The 14,763-nt window shown below is 46.7% G+C and overlaps 1 protein-coding gene across 1 annotated transcript; it reads right to left on the bottom strand.

Annotated features, from left to right (window-relative positions):
* Positions 1-482: 482 nt before the first annotated feature.
* LOC308170529 (CD151 antigen-like) lies at positions 483-14,557 on the bottom strand (the record flags this gene model as incomplete). The annotated part of the gene is made up of 7 exons (XM_080545323.1): positions 483-615; positions 3,897-3,983; positions 4,363-4,521; positions 4,836-4,940; positions 6,655-6,729; positions 11,019-11,210; positions 14,474-14,557. The coding sequence occupies 7 exons, from the start codon at positions 14,555-14,557 to the stop codon at positions 556-558; spliced, it is 762 nt and encodes a 253-aa protein (XP_080401449.1). The 3' UTR covers positions 483-555.
* Between the last annotated feature and the right edge of the window lie 206 nt (positions 14,558-14,763).

Below are 14,763 nucleotides of genomic sequence, written 5' to 3'. Positions count from 1 at the left end.
TTGGTACACAGGGAAGGACTGACATACAGTTATAGATGAGTTATAGATGTAGTATCTGTATTGTGTTTTGTGTCATCGTGCTCTGCGCAACATTTGTTTTTGCACTATTGAGGCCGCTGTGTAAATTACAACTTTGCCAAAAGGCCACTTCATTTCCTTGTCATTGTGGGATAACTTTTTCGCTTACTTGCATTGCTTATTACTACTGTGTTACTGTCGTTTTCTTCTCCATGTGTATAAATGCTGCAAATATCAATGTTGAGGAACCAAAAGCAAAGATTTGTACTCTCGTGTACTTACGTACAGTAAGATGTAATTAAAAGCGATTCTGATTCCGATTGTGATCTTAACCTCTGACCTCTGGGTAGTCTGGGTGGGATTCAACCGATCTAATGGAGTGGCTAGGGGGGTGTAGGGGCTAGAGGATGTTTTCTGGACAGGGTGGTCCTGTCCTCCTCTTGTTTAGCTTGGCACAGTGATGGGGGCCCAAGCCAGAGAGACTAGACCCCTCCGGTAGCCACGCCTCCCCCTCTTCTTCTTCTTCTCCTCCTCCTCTTAGTATGGCTCTGCCTTCAAACTCCGATAGAGGCCGCAAGTAAACACCATCCCTATGATCTGAGGAGGGGAGAGAAAGAGAGAAAGAGAGAGAGAGAGAGAGAGAGAGAGAGAGAGAGAGAGAGAGAGAGAGAGAGACAGAGACAGAGAGAGAGACAGAGAGAGAGACAGAGACAGAGAGACAGAGAGAGAGAGAGAGAGACAGAGAGACAGAGAGAGAAAGAGAGAAAGAGAGAGGGAGAGAGAGAGAGAAGGAATTGAAGTGGAGTTGAGTATCCTTCAGCATTGTTTACCAGTACTGTACATCATACCATTCTAGACCAACAGAAGAATATTGCAGGGGATTTTGGCAAAAAAAATTGGGCCGCTACCCACACCTTTAGCTGTGTTGCTCATTCCACGAATGCATGATCCTTACAAGTTGTACCTCGTTGTGAAGGTGACTAATCAGGCTTTCCAACGATATAAAATACAATACCAAATGGTATAATTAAAGGGGAGGAATAATCGACCGAAATAATGTTTCCTCCTTTTTTGGAGGAGTTCATATAGCCTCTACTAATAACTATACGTACACTTGCTCCGACGCATTCCTCCACGTGGAATACGGTCTTCAATCTATTCCAGACTAGAAGGGAAGATCCGGCAGGCTGTGTAATGCACACCGACGCCTCTCTCCCAGTCGAGCCCCGACACCTTCCTTCTCTGCTCGCTTTGAGGCCTGGCGGCACCGGACGCCGAGGGTGACTACCCGTGGCTCGTAACGACTGTGTGCCTTTCTATCTCTCTCTCTCTGGCTGACGTCAGAAAGGCTTTGAAGAGGGAACGAACACACCCGGAGCAGCTGGGCCCAGACAGCCTCCCAGGCCGTGTCCTCAGAGCTCGCGCTCGAGCCAGCTGGCAGCTGTCTTCGCCGACTTAAATTCAACCTTTTCCCCGTGCCAATCTGTAGTCCCCACCTGTTGTTAGGTGACCACCATTGTTCCCCGTGCCCAAAAGAAAATCCATGGTAAACTGCCTTAATGACAGTTAAGCACTCACGTCTGTTGTTATGAAGTGCTTCGAGAGGCCCGGTCAAGGTCCATGTCAACTCCACCCTAACCCGACTCTCTACACCGACACTCTCCACTCCGATTTGCATACCGCCCCAAACAAGATTCCACAGACAAGGCAAATGCTGTTGCACGGCACACTTCTCCTGTCTCCCCTGGACAAGAGGAGCGTGTCACCGAGCTCAGGGCCCTGGGTCTGGGTCTCAACACCTCCGTATGCCAACTGGACCCCTGGGCTTCCCAACAGGCAGGCTTCCCCAGGGAACCGGTTCAATCTGGATCAGAATGACCGTGTTTCTTTTTTGCTATCCAGGATCAGATCTATCTGGCTGGTTTTGAGTCGTATAGGGGACTTTTTTTTTTTTTTTTTTTTTCTGTCTTACATGTAACGATGAATTGAGAATCAAGGACCCCAATTGAAATAAGCCAGTGGCTTTCTTGGGTTTTTATCCTGTTAGTTGACCTTGTATGTAATATGTACTTTCATGTACCTACTTCTGCAAATCTTCTAATAAAGTTTTCAATCAATCAATCAAAACATCAGCCAATTCGATCTGATCGTGGATAGCAAAAAAGACCTTTTCGGTCATTCTGATCAAGATTAAAAGTTGGTAGGTCAAACAAAATGCTAGATATTCTAAACACCGGAACGCATTTTTCCCCATCTCACATTTTCTCAATTCATATAAAAAAAAAAAATCCTTCATATTCTGTTGGCCGGATGGGAAGCTTTGGCAGGCCGGATGTGGCCCGCGGGCCGCCTATCTGTGATCCATGAACTAGACTAGAGCGTCTTATATCCTACTACCTGCTACAGCAGCTGCAACTCCCTTGACTTGCAAGGCCTCTACATCGGGTAGTGACGACGCCACAGTACGTCACATCAGTCGTCACATCCTGGTCCAGTTCTACAGGGCCGTCATAGAGAGCATCCTAACATCCTCCATCACTGTCTGGTACGACTCTGCGTCTGCCCGATCCAAGGTCAAGCTACAAAGAGTCGTACGGACAGCTGAGCGGATCGTCGGCTGCCCCCTGCCTCCCATCACAGACCTCCACAGCTCCAGATCACTGAAGAGAGCACGCAAGATTGTGTCTGACCCCTCACATCACATCCAGCTCACAGCTTGTTTGAATTACTCCCTTCTGGACAGCGCTACAGGGCCACCAGGTCAAAAACATCACAACACTTGAACAGTTTCTTCCCCAAAGCCACAGCCCTCCTCAATAACTCCTGATCATTGCACCTTGCACTTTACATGTCCTTGCAAGTTGTACAGTATATTTATTCACTCATATTGGTACTGTATATTTTGTCTTGAGTTTTGTTGTGTTGTCGTCTTGCTGTTGTATATACTGTAGCTTGTTTTGCACGGTAGAATACCAAGTCATGTTCCTAGTGCACTGCACATGGCCAATACAGTTGAATTGAATTGAATTGAATATGGAGCGAGCTCCCAGACATATGGGACATCTACGGTCTGGCAAATGGTCCAGTACTGGCATTCTTTCTCAGTCCGACAGACTCGTTTACATTTACATTTTTGGCATTTAACGCCTTTATCCAAAGTGACTTAGAACAAATCTATCCATCTATCCAGTCAGTCATCGCAAGAAGAAGTAATCTATGCTGGGGCCGGAGGACATTGGCAGTCAAAAATGCAAGGAAGGAAGAATTACGTTTGTTTTTGTATGTTTCTACAGTAGAGAAACTGTACAGGGGGTGTAGAGAAGACGGAGAGGTTTCAGGAGGGACAGTTAAGGTGTAGCCTGAAGAGATGGAGGTCTTCACCTTAACTGCCTTCACCAGTTAACCCTCTCCCCCTCCCCTTCCCATGTGTCCCCAGCACTAACTTCATTAGGCCCCTATACTTTCTTTTATTTATTTTTTGTGTTTTTATTATTACTACTCAGTAGTAGTATTACTATTCAGTTTGTAAAGTGTCTTTGAGTGACTAGAAAAGCGCTATATAAGTCTAATGTATTATTATTATTATTATTATTATTATTCAGACTGTTGAACTGATCCCCCCCCCCCCCCCCCAGCTAGTTACCCAGCAGCACTCCCTGCTGGACATATGCTATGTACTAGAGACTCTTGCGCTCACCCCTGCACACCACTTACTCCTAGGATACTCTACTTTCTGCAAAGGATTTCCTCCCGGCCTCATCTCAACGAGATCTCAGACAGGTTACTAAACCATAACAAGACCTTGACTGACTGGGTTATTTCAGACACAGAAGGCTTCCCCCCCGGGCCGTCCCTCTCAACGAGGTCAGGCTGCTCACCTGAACACAGGCGATGCCCACGCCCACCGCTCCGATGATCTTCAGATGGTCCAGGATGAACTTCTCCAGTTTAGCGATACAACCGCCCTGGAGAACAGACAAGATGGGGGAGTGTGTGAATTGACGACATTGGTCTCATAAGGCTGTATCTGTGTGTGTGTGTGTGTGTGTGTGTGTGTGTGTGTGTGTGTGTGTGTGTGTGTGTGTGTGTACACACCACGTGTGTGGAAGTGTCATCAGTAACACAAGTTAGCTGCTTCGGATAACTTTCTCTCGTCCTCAGGCCTACAAACTGTGACTTCCAACTGTCATTTCCAACTGTCACTTTCAAACTTGTAGAGCAGACCAGCGTGAGCAACCACCACCACCCGCTGGGCACACACCCTCCCCCCCACCCCTGCTCCTTTCACACATTTCCCCTTGTATGTGTGCCTCTAAGCTCCGCCCCCCCCCCCAGCTCTCTCACCTCCACCTTGTAGATGTTGGAGGGGTGGTCTCGGACGCCGCAGCGCTCTGTGGGGGTCTTACAGCAGCTGTCCGGCACCAGCCTGTTGCCGGCCTCGCTGGTCCGGATCCACACGCTCTCGCCCCAGTCTGACGAGCTGTTGCTGCCGCAGCACTTGAACTGGGGGGGGGGGGGGGGGGGGGGGGGGAGAGAGAGAGAAAGAGGGAGAGAGAGAGAGAGAAAGAGAGAGGTTGGAGGGAGAAAGAGAGGTTGGAGAGAGAGAAAGAGAGAGATTGGAGAGAGAGAGGTTGGAGAGAGAGAGAGGTTGGAGAGAGAGAGAAGGAGGGAGGGAGAAAGAGAGAGAGAGATCCACCAGTTCCCATTTATTGTCAGACAGAGTTAAGATGAGCTAAAAAAAACTAATATACATCGAAATCCTGGCACTAGGTGGGTACATAGTTAGCGAGCGTAGCCGCGGCTAACGGGATGCTAACCTCCTGCTGCAGCTTGTCCACGGCGGCGGTGACGTGCTCCTGGTCGGGCTGCTGGTACTTCTGGACCATGGTCTCCCTCAGGTTCTGCTTCAGCTCCTCGTTCAGCTGCAGAGGAACACACGGGAAATGGTAAATGGACTGCACTGATTTTGCTGCTCCAAAGCGCTTTACCACGGCCTCTCATTCACCCATTCACACACACATTCACACACCAATTGGGGTTCAGTGTCTTGCCCAAGGACACTTCGACATGTGGCCAGCCGGGGCTCGAACCGCCGATCTGCCAACCTTGTGATCATTAGACGGCAGCTCGACCAAAGACTCGATGATGCAATAATGACCTTGGTTAATGCACCCGACAGAGAACAGAGGGTACTCAACTCAAGTACATACACACTATTAAACATACAGTCAGTTCTGTTATCTGGAGATTTTCTAATTATACGCTATAGCGTCCAACCGATGAGCTGGAAACGGCCATGGAAAATGGACTGACTCGCTAGTGGAAATGACACCGTAAATCACCTAGATTAGCCTATTCAGGACCCTATTCATTCAGATCTTCCTCAGTTGAGTACAGAAAGCCTCTTCCGTCCCATCCGGCTCTCACAGTAACGTCTGGCAGGGTGCCGTGATGAAAGAGAGGCGGTGGTGCAGAGGTAAAGTCAGGACGCCTTTTCTGCTCTTTAAAAGAACGAGAACACTGCACGACTGCTACCCCGGAGGTAAAGGGTAGATATCTGGGGCTCAGTTTCTATGGTAACCAGAGTGGAGAGGAGAACTACCGAAAGTCGACGCGTGAAGGAAAGATCAAGAGAATGAGAGAGAGAGAGAGAGAGAGAGAGAGAGGGGGAGAGAGAGAGAGAGAGAGAGAGAGAGAGAGAGAGAGAGAGAGAGAGAGAGGGATCATGAGAGAGTGAGATTAGAGAGGATTTGACTTGTTTGACCGCGGTGTGGGAGGTGAGACGCGGGTAGTTCACCACACAGACACATCCTGACACATCGTAACGCCGACAACGGTAAAGTAATAAGCAAGCAGGTAGTAAAGGCAATTACACATTATTACTGTTATTACTACTACTGGAATGCTATCAGTCAGCATAGTGGAGAGGGGGAGAAAGAGGTTGGAGAGAGAGAGAGGGGAGAGAGAGGTTGGAGAGAGAGAGACAGAGAGGCTAACAGACAGAGAGAGGTTGGAGAGAGAAAGAGAGAGAGAGGTTGGAGAGGTTGGAGAGAGAAAGAGACAGAGAGAGAGAGAGACAGAGAGAGAGAGAGACAGAGAGAGAGGTTGGAGAGAGAGAGACAGAGAGAGAGAGAGAGACAGAGAGAGAGAGAGAGACAGAGAGAGAGAGACAGAGAGAGAGAGGTTGGAGAGAGAGAAAGAGAGAGAGAGAGGTTGGAGAGAGAGAGAGAGAGGTTGAAGAGAGAGAGAGAGAGAGAGGTTGGAGAGAGAGAGAGGTTGAAGAGAGAGGTTGGAGAGAGAGAGAGAGAGAGAGAGGTTGGAGAGAGAGAGAGAGAGAGAGAGAGAGAGAGAGAGAGAGAGAGAGAGAGAGAGAGACAGAGACAAAGGGGCTAAGAGTGTATGTGGCACAGTGGCCTCAGGTGGTGTTGGTGGTAGCCATTAGTTACCTGCTGGTAATAGATGTAGTTAGTTAGTTACCTGCTGGTAATAGATGTAGTTAGTTAGTTACCTGCTGGTAATAGATGTAGTTAGTTAGTTACCTGCTGGTAATAGATGTAGTTAGTTAGTTAGTTACCTGCTGGTAATAGATGTAGTTAGTTAGTTACCTGCTGGTAATAGATGTAGTTAGTTAGTTACCTGCTGGTAATAGATGTAGGCCAGGACTCCCGCCAGGATCTCCAACAGGAAGATACACAGCAACAGGACAAAGTACTGAGGAAGACAAGACACACAGACAGACAGACAGACAGACAGACAGAGACACAGAGAGACAGACAGAGAGACAGACAGACAGACAGAGACGGAGAGAGGGGGATTAGGTTAGAATAGAATCACGGTGTTTAGCTGCCTCTAGATTCAAACTAAAGGTACATCTGATTTTGACGAGTAGAATTTGAATGTTTCATTAGTGTGGTTCAATTTTTTTTTTACTTATGGGGAAATTTCCATGGAGAAGAATGTTGTTTCAAACTGTGCATTTTATGTAGTATATTGATGAGGTGTCCTTTGTAAAAACTAAAAGAATATTATTTCCATCTGAATGGACAAGCAGAGGACCGGCAGTGAAAGAGAGTAAAATTATTAGACTTAGGAACTTCGGGGAAGGCGCAGGAGGTAGATCCGCCGTCTAATGATCTCAAGGTCGGCAGATTGGCGGTTCGAGCCCCGGCTGGCCACATGTCAAAGTGTCCTTGGGCAAGACACTGAATCCCAAATTGCTCCTAGTGAGCGCGCCTTGCATGGTAGCTTGCCGCCATTGGTGTGTGAATGTGTGAATGAGAGGCCGTTGTAAAGCGCTTCGGAATAAGGCGCTATATAAGTGCAGTCCATTTACCATTTACTTAAGTGATACATAAGACAGGATACAATTAGCAGTACAAATAGTAAATAAAATAGTAGTAGTTAGTACTAGCAGTAAGGAGTAATGAGCTTGAGCTCAAGTGGCTGTGAGCTTCAGGTTTAGGTAGTCTGTATACCTGGGGTGTGCTTGGGGATGCTAGTCAATTGTCTAAAGTAGGCTTGTTTATGAGCCTGATCGCCTGGGGGAAGTACCGTAGCTGTTGGCTAAATTAGCAGCTAAGGAGCTAAATGAGACTCCACTATCCTATGGGACTATAAAAACATGTCTGGCGCAGGACCGGTTTGGTCTCTGAAGGTAGTGAAACAGCTCCTAACCCAGAGACCCAGCCCAAAGCTAATGGTTCAGATCGTGGGAAACTAACTACACCATCATCCCTGATTTTAAAGAGCTGGATATGAACAGGGTGGTTCTAGTCAAAATACAGTGAGTGTGTGTGTGTGTTTGTGTGTGTGTGTGTGTGTGTGTGTGTGTGTGTGTGGGGGGGGGGTCAGGGGGTCACATTCCTCATGCCTGCATGAGTGTACTTGTTCCCAAGACATCCCCTTTAAAATAGGCATAGAAAAAACAACTACCAAAAGTCCCCTTTAAAAGAAAGGTACAGATGCCTTTGCCGTGGCATGTGGTCCCTTTATTCAATGTTCAAAGGAACCATCCCCTTTAAAAACCTGAAGACCTTCCCCTTTAAAAACCTGACAACCTTCCCCTTTCAAAACCTGAGGACCTTCCCCTTTAAAAACCTGAGGACCTTCCCCTTTAACAACCTGACGACCTCCCCCTTTAACAACCTGCAGACCTTCCCCTTTAAAAACCTGAAGACCTTCCCCTTTAAAACCTGAACACCTTCCCCTTTAAAAACCTGAAGACCTTCCCATGTAATCAGAGGGGTTGGACAGGCCCTTATCTGGTCCCTGACTTATGAGTAGCCACATCAGAGGAGATAGGGGGGAGCGGGCAGGTCTGCTCTCAAGGCCGCGTCCCTCCAGATGCAGACAGACAAGCAGAGATAGCATCAGGGAACACCTTGACCCAGATCCTCTGCCTGGCTGTTATCTGCTACGGGACGTCTGTGGTGTTAAGTGGACTCGGGGTTTTTGATTTGATAACTCGCGCTGATTACTTCCTCAAAAGCGCACGCGCACACATACACACACACACACACACAGTGGTGTAGTCGAATTTTTTCTAGTGGGTATAGGCTACTGTGATTTTTCCCTCCCTGCCTTCATTTTGGAACGCCATAAAAATAAACCTGCGCTCCCTGTCTAAGGTTATATACAGTATATGATCTAACATTACATGTTATAAGGCTGAACTGTGCATGATAGTGCTTTCATGTCGCATTTCCCCCCCGTTGATGGTATATGACGCTATAGTCAGTCCCAATGGTCCAAAAGTCAAGTGCTTCGTCACACAGACGGAGTGAATCTTATGAATGAAAGTGTGACAAAAGTTCTGTCACAAAACGCCGTTACGTATCCTCACACATTTTTAAGTGGGTATACGGAAATCCTTGGCCTTTCCTAGTGGGTATACGGCGTAGTCCTGCGTATCACGTAGACTACACCACTGCACGCACACGGTAAGGGAAAACGAGAAGAGTGAAGTTAAGGGTAAGCTAGCCCTTTAAGCCTGGTTCCTCTGATTATAAACAACTCTGTCTACAGTAGCCAGAGAGACAGACGGCCTTGTCAGGCCCAGGTCTGTGGGAGGACATGAGGTCAGCCGCTCCGCTCCCAGCGAGGCCTCGGGGGGTTCTGACTCAGCAGTCGGTACATTCGCTGCGTTCGGGAGGAAAATATTTCCCTCCCTTCCACTCCCCTGTGCCACCTCTCTTTATCACTCCTCCCGAGAACAATGGACTGTGTGTTTAGACACAAATACCACCACACCCATCCTCACTCCCCTCTCTCTCTCTACCGTCTACCCCCTCTCTCCAGTAGCTCTCTACTGTGTGTGTGTGTGTGTGTGTGTGTGTGTGTGTCTCTGTTTCTTGCAGTATCGTCCAAAATGTGAGTGTGTGTGTGTGTGTGTACATGCAACTTACTGCAAAAGTGTGTTTCAAACTGTAGGTGTGTGTATATAACTGACAAACCAAAAATGCAAAACTTGAGCTGTGTGTGTTTGTGTGTGTGTGTGTGTGTGTGTGTGTGTGTGTGTGTGTGTGTGTGTGTATATGAGTATCACATTTTTGATCGAGTTAAACCGTCACCAAATGTAACCGCGGTTTACAGTATTACCATGGGATTAAAAAACACGTAGGGCTTTGAGGGAGCCGCCAATTTAAAATGATGAATGTAGTCGCTGCTATACCGTGTCCCGCCACAAGGTGGCTGGCTGCAGGGCACTTCATTAACTTTCCATCTTATGTTATATGTTGTAAAGCACTTTGTGCTTCATTTCTTGTATGAAAGGTGCTATACAAATGATTATTATCATGATTATTTTCACACAACGACAGCAGCGGGGGGGCTTTGAACTCGACAACATGTTCATCCTCGCAGGGGTGAAAGGGTGATTATTGACTCTGATGGCCACGTACATTTGAAGTATTTCCATCTTTGGCTGTCACCTTCTAAATTAGGGATTTCACTGCCATAAAGACAAAAAAGGAAGCAAATTGGCATTTTTGGGGTTCCAGCTTAATTTAATTTCCAGATTAATGTCTGTGTAAATAGATGTGGTCGGACTGATTTCCTTGCAGGGTCTCATTTTGAAGACACCTCCTTTTTAGACTGAATAACTGAAATGTAAGACCTTTTTAGGCCTTATAAGTAGGACTGCTGGATTTTAGACTTCAAGGCTTTTTAAGACCAGCGCGGGAACCCTGCACTCAACCCGAATGATTATGCATGTAACTTTGTGTCAGAGTCTGTATGCGCAAAGCAGGCCAGCGTGTATATGTGTGAGTGTAAGATAAGCTGTGTGAGCCGAGCTGGTGTCTGAGGTCTCACATTTTCCATGTGCAGGTGGACGAGGGCTAAGCCGTGAACAGAGAACAGCGGAGGCTGTTTCTACAGGAGGTGGAGGAGCCCCGCAGGTGTCTGAGGTTGGCCAGGTCGTCTCTCTGTCCTCGTCTCTGCCAGCTCTCACAAATCACCCCGGGCACATGTGGTCTAACACTAGAACAGCCGCGCCTTTTTACCTACTAAAAGAGCCGCCTCGGGCCGCCTCTTTAACATACTAACCTGCTATTTACACACAACGACCACTAGTTGGCCGCTTGTAAATTAGCCTGCTGTACATGTCTCCCAATGAACTGATTGCACTGATAGTGTTTATGTCCTTAATGCACTTTGTATTTATGTGGACATAAATAAAGCATTTCAAATGTGTGTCTGTGTCTGTGTGTGTGTGTGTGTGTGTGTGTGTGTGTTTGTGTGTGTGTGTGTGTGTGTGTCTGTGTGTCTGTGTGGTGTGTGCGTATGTATATATGTGTGTGTGTGTGTGTGTGTGTGTGTGTGTATATATGTGTGTCTGTGTGTGTGTGTGTGTGTGTGTGTGTGTGTGTGTGTGTGTGTGTGTGTGTGTCTATGTCTATGTCTGTGTGTGTGTGTATATGTGTGTGTGTTGTGTATATGTGTGTGTGTATATGTGTGTGTGTGTGTGTGTGTGTGTGTGTGTGTGTGTGTGTGTCTCTCACCACTCTCAGCAGCCTCCTCTGCTCCTGGAAGGTGGCGCAGCAGCCCAGGACGCCCGTCACCATGACGATGACCCCGGCCAGGATAAGGATGTACGCCGAGGCGGCGTAGGTCTTGGAGGACAGCAGGCTGATGTAGTCACTCTTCTCCACCAGCGTCCAGATGCCCACCGCCATCACTACGCCCCCTGCCAGCTGGGAGGACACAGCACAGATTGTCAGATTGTTAAAAAAAAGAAGAAGAAGAAAAAAGGTAGTACTCACTACACAGTACTCAAGTTGTAAAAGAAAATCAGGGGGGATGGTGGATTTGATCATATGGGGATAATTTTAGCATCCCCAGATTCCCCACAATGTTAGTGACTTCAGTGTCAGAGACTTGGTGGTAAAAATGTCATTGCATGTGTGCGTGCCCCCTTTCTCGCCCAGAGTATTTTACCTAATATGCGCAAAACTAAATGTTGAAATAGCAGTAATACCACGTTCTTTGATGAAATGACTTACGGGATGGAAAGGGGGGATGGCAGTTTTAGAAGGGGGATGATTTTGAGTGTTTTTATTTCAGGGGAGGATGCCTTCCCCCCTCAACTCGAGTGTTGGTAGTACAGTAGTACAAAATGTAAAGAGAGGGAGCGCTGCTTTGGCCTCTAGTAGGAAGACAGAGAGAGGTGCCCGTCAGAGAACGGGGTGCAACTAGAACAACCAAAAGCGTCTTTGAGTGTCTAGAAAAGCGCTATACGTGTCTAATGTATTATTATTATTATTATTATTATTAATAATAAAAGAAGCTACAGCTGTGAAAGTCAGTCAGTCTGTCTCTCTCCCTCCAAAAATGAACATGCCTTTATTGTTAACACTACTTTTTTCGAAGTATAATGCTTTTTCACAGCCGCAACTTATTTGGGTTGCTATTGTTACAGTAGTCTCTCTCTCTCTCTCTCTCTCTCCCCCTCCCTCTCTCCCTCTCTCTCTCTCTCTCTCTCTCTGGGTGTACAACGATAAGAAGGAGAAATGTGGGACCATCTGTCTGTTTGGGCTAATGGCAGGGTATGCCAGGACACACATATGGACATTGCTGACACTGGAGCATTATAACGACATGTCATCAGCGAGATTCTGAGGAATTCTTGACCAGCTGACCTGTCGACATTATCAGCATTATGCCTCCAGACAACAGAGATTTTCTACACCATCTACTTTAAATGTGCTTAACTGATTGGAATGCTCCTATTCCTCTCATGGACTCCTCCTATGTGTCTGTGCATTCACACATATGGGCACCAACCACAGCCAAGTAAATTTCCTGTATGTGCGAATTATACTTGGCAATAAAAAAGAATTGTGATTCTGGTTAAAGCCGTGTGAGTATTATGGCTCTGCAGCTTTGTGTCAAACACATGGTTTGAGTTTGCGAGGACGCTGTGTGATCTTCTTGGCGCTGAGAGACAGAACTAAAAGAGTCAGAACAAGTCAACAATTCCTCAGCCGTTCTTACGACCCAGATCAGTGTGGAGGGAGTCACACTGTCTGATCCCTCGCAAAACAATTAGTGGAAGGATAACAAAAAAAGTATAGGCTATGCCGCTGCCAAAAACCGTTACCATGGTTACAGTGGGCCAGAAACTTTTGTCAGGCTCAAACTGGCTCCTGACTATTTATACCAAAACAATAACTTCGTCCGTGATTTTTCCAATTTCCTTTTTTCCGGTGAATTTCTTAATGACGTGATTGTATGACTAGCAAATGAGTTTTGAAGTTGTGTAGGCCTAGTATTTATGGGGTTTGGTAATGAGAATGAAAACAAGAAGATTGGTCCACTAACCATAGTGCATATAAAGTACAAGTAGCCAGAAAAACAGTTTTAATGAGTTGTGATTAAGTAGGATGTAACGCCACTCAAAGCCGTGGGCGGTAGATTGATTTTCTGATGCCGATTTGAACACTTCCATTTCCTGGGATGCGGAAATTCATACATTTCCAAAAAAGAAAATTGTCAATTCGTTCTACGATTTAGAAGACACATAGACTAGTTCAGGTGAAGTGGTGTTGCGCTAGAACAACACCTGACAATGGTCCTCGCTTGAAGGTATCTTGAAACCCTCGTTACCATGGAAACACTGCCCCCCCACCACCACCCTCCCCAACTCCAATCAAGGTGTTTCTGGGGTGTCAATAGTCAATAAACCGGTGTGCTGCAAAACTTCTACTGACCATCACACTAACTAGAATCGTGCAACATTTGAATATTGTCTGGCTTCGATCCAAATAATTTGCCAAAAGTGTATCTCTCTAGTCTAAAAGGTCATCATCACCATCATCCACTTTTAGATAATTTAATTAAATCGATACGACGACACTCCTTTGCCAAGTCAGCAGACTAGGCAGCACTGCACCAAAACCTGGTCACCGTGGTCACATGGAGCTAACGCTAACAGACACATTTACATGGAGCTAATGCAGGGGCACGCTCCCTGAAGAGGCGGCACAGAACCCAGGCCAGACACCTCTCAGACACCCTCCAGTGAATATGAATAAACACACACAGACAGCCAGGCATTAAAGCACAGGCACACATTGAGTGTGGGTGTGTGTGTGTCATGAATTAATTACACAGTGCATACATACGATACTGTTTACTGGCTGGGAAAGCATAGCGTAGTACATTTTTAATTCTGATGCGGTTCTTGGAAGGTGTTAAAACCCAGGGACAGATTTACGACAGCGCACTCGAGTACGCCCTTCTAGCTGCCAGAGAGAGACAAACAAGGAAACCAGGGAAAACAAACAAATAAAATAAACAGACGCTCGCAATCACACTCTCACACACACACACACACACACACACACACACACACACACACACACACACACACACACACACACAAGTGAATGCAAGTAAACACATACACAAACACACACAGACACAGACACAGACACAGACACACACACACACACACACACACACGGCATAGAATGGCAAGGTTAACACAGACCCTCAGAGATCAAACAGAATGACTAGCTTTGGACGGTTCAGCCAATGTCTAAATCAGCATATGGTTGCAATATTTTGAGTTCTTGGAACTGAGAAATCGAATCCAAGAGCCTTCAGAACCCAGTGAACAGAGAGAACCGTCCTGTCCTCACTTAAGTACACCTTGACCCCTTTGTCTGGGAACACAAACAGATACTCAGCTGTTTCTTGGAAGAGCAGAAACAACAGGCAGACAGACAGACAGAAGGTCAGACAGACAGAAGGTCAGACAGACAGACTAATGGACAGACAGACAGACAAATGGACAGACAGACAGAAGGTCAGACAGACAGAAGGTCAGACAGACAGACTAATGGACAGACAGACAGACAGACTAATGGACAGACAGACAGAAGGTCAGACAGACGTTCAGCCAGACATTCCACGTGCTCTTTCTTCTTATTAGATGATAAATCAAGAGCCTCACCCAGAAGAGGAAGTTGAAGGTGAACAGAAGGTACTTCAGACAGACGGTCCCACATGTCTCCTTCTTCTCGTTGTACACACCCATGCTGCAAGAGAGGGAGAGAGAGGTTTCAGTGGTTAGGTCAGGTAGAACAAAGAATCTGTCAGAGTCTTGAATTATAATAATTATAATTATATTCAACTTGTCAGTCAATTGTTGGAATGTGGTATTTTATGCTCTAGGCAAGGGGTCTGCCATAGACACCGACCCTGGAGCAATTAGGGGTTCAATGCCTTGCTCAAGGACACCTC

This window comes from Nansenia antarctica (genome assembly GCF_963989245.1).
Source record: "Nansenia antarctica genome assembly, chromosome: 14".
In the NCBI taxonomy this organism is placed as follows: Eukaryota; Metazoa; Chordata; class Actinopteri; order Argentiniformes; family Microstomatidae; genus Nansenia; species Nansenia antarctica.
This window is presented reverse-complemented; position numbering and strand designations above follow the sequence as displayed.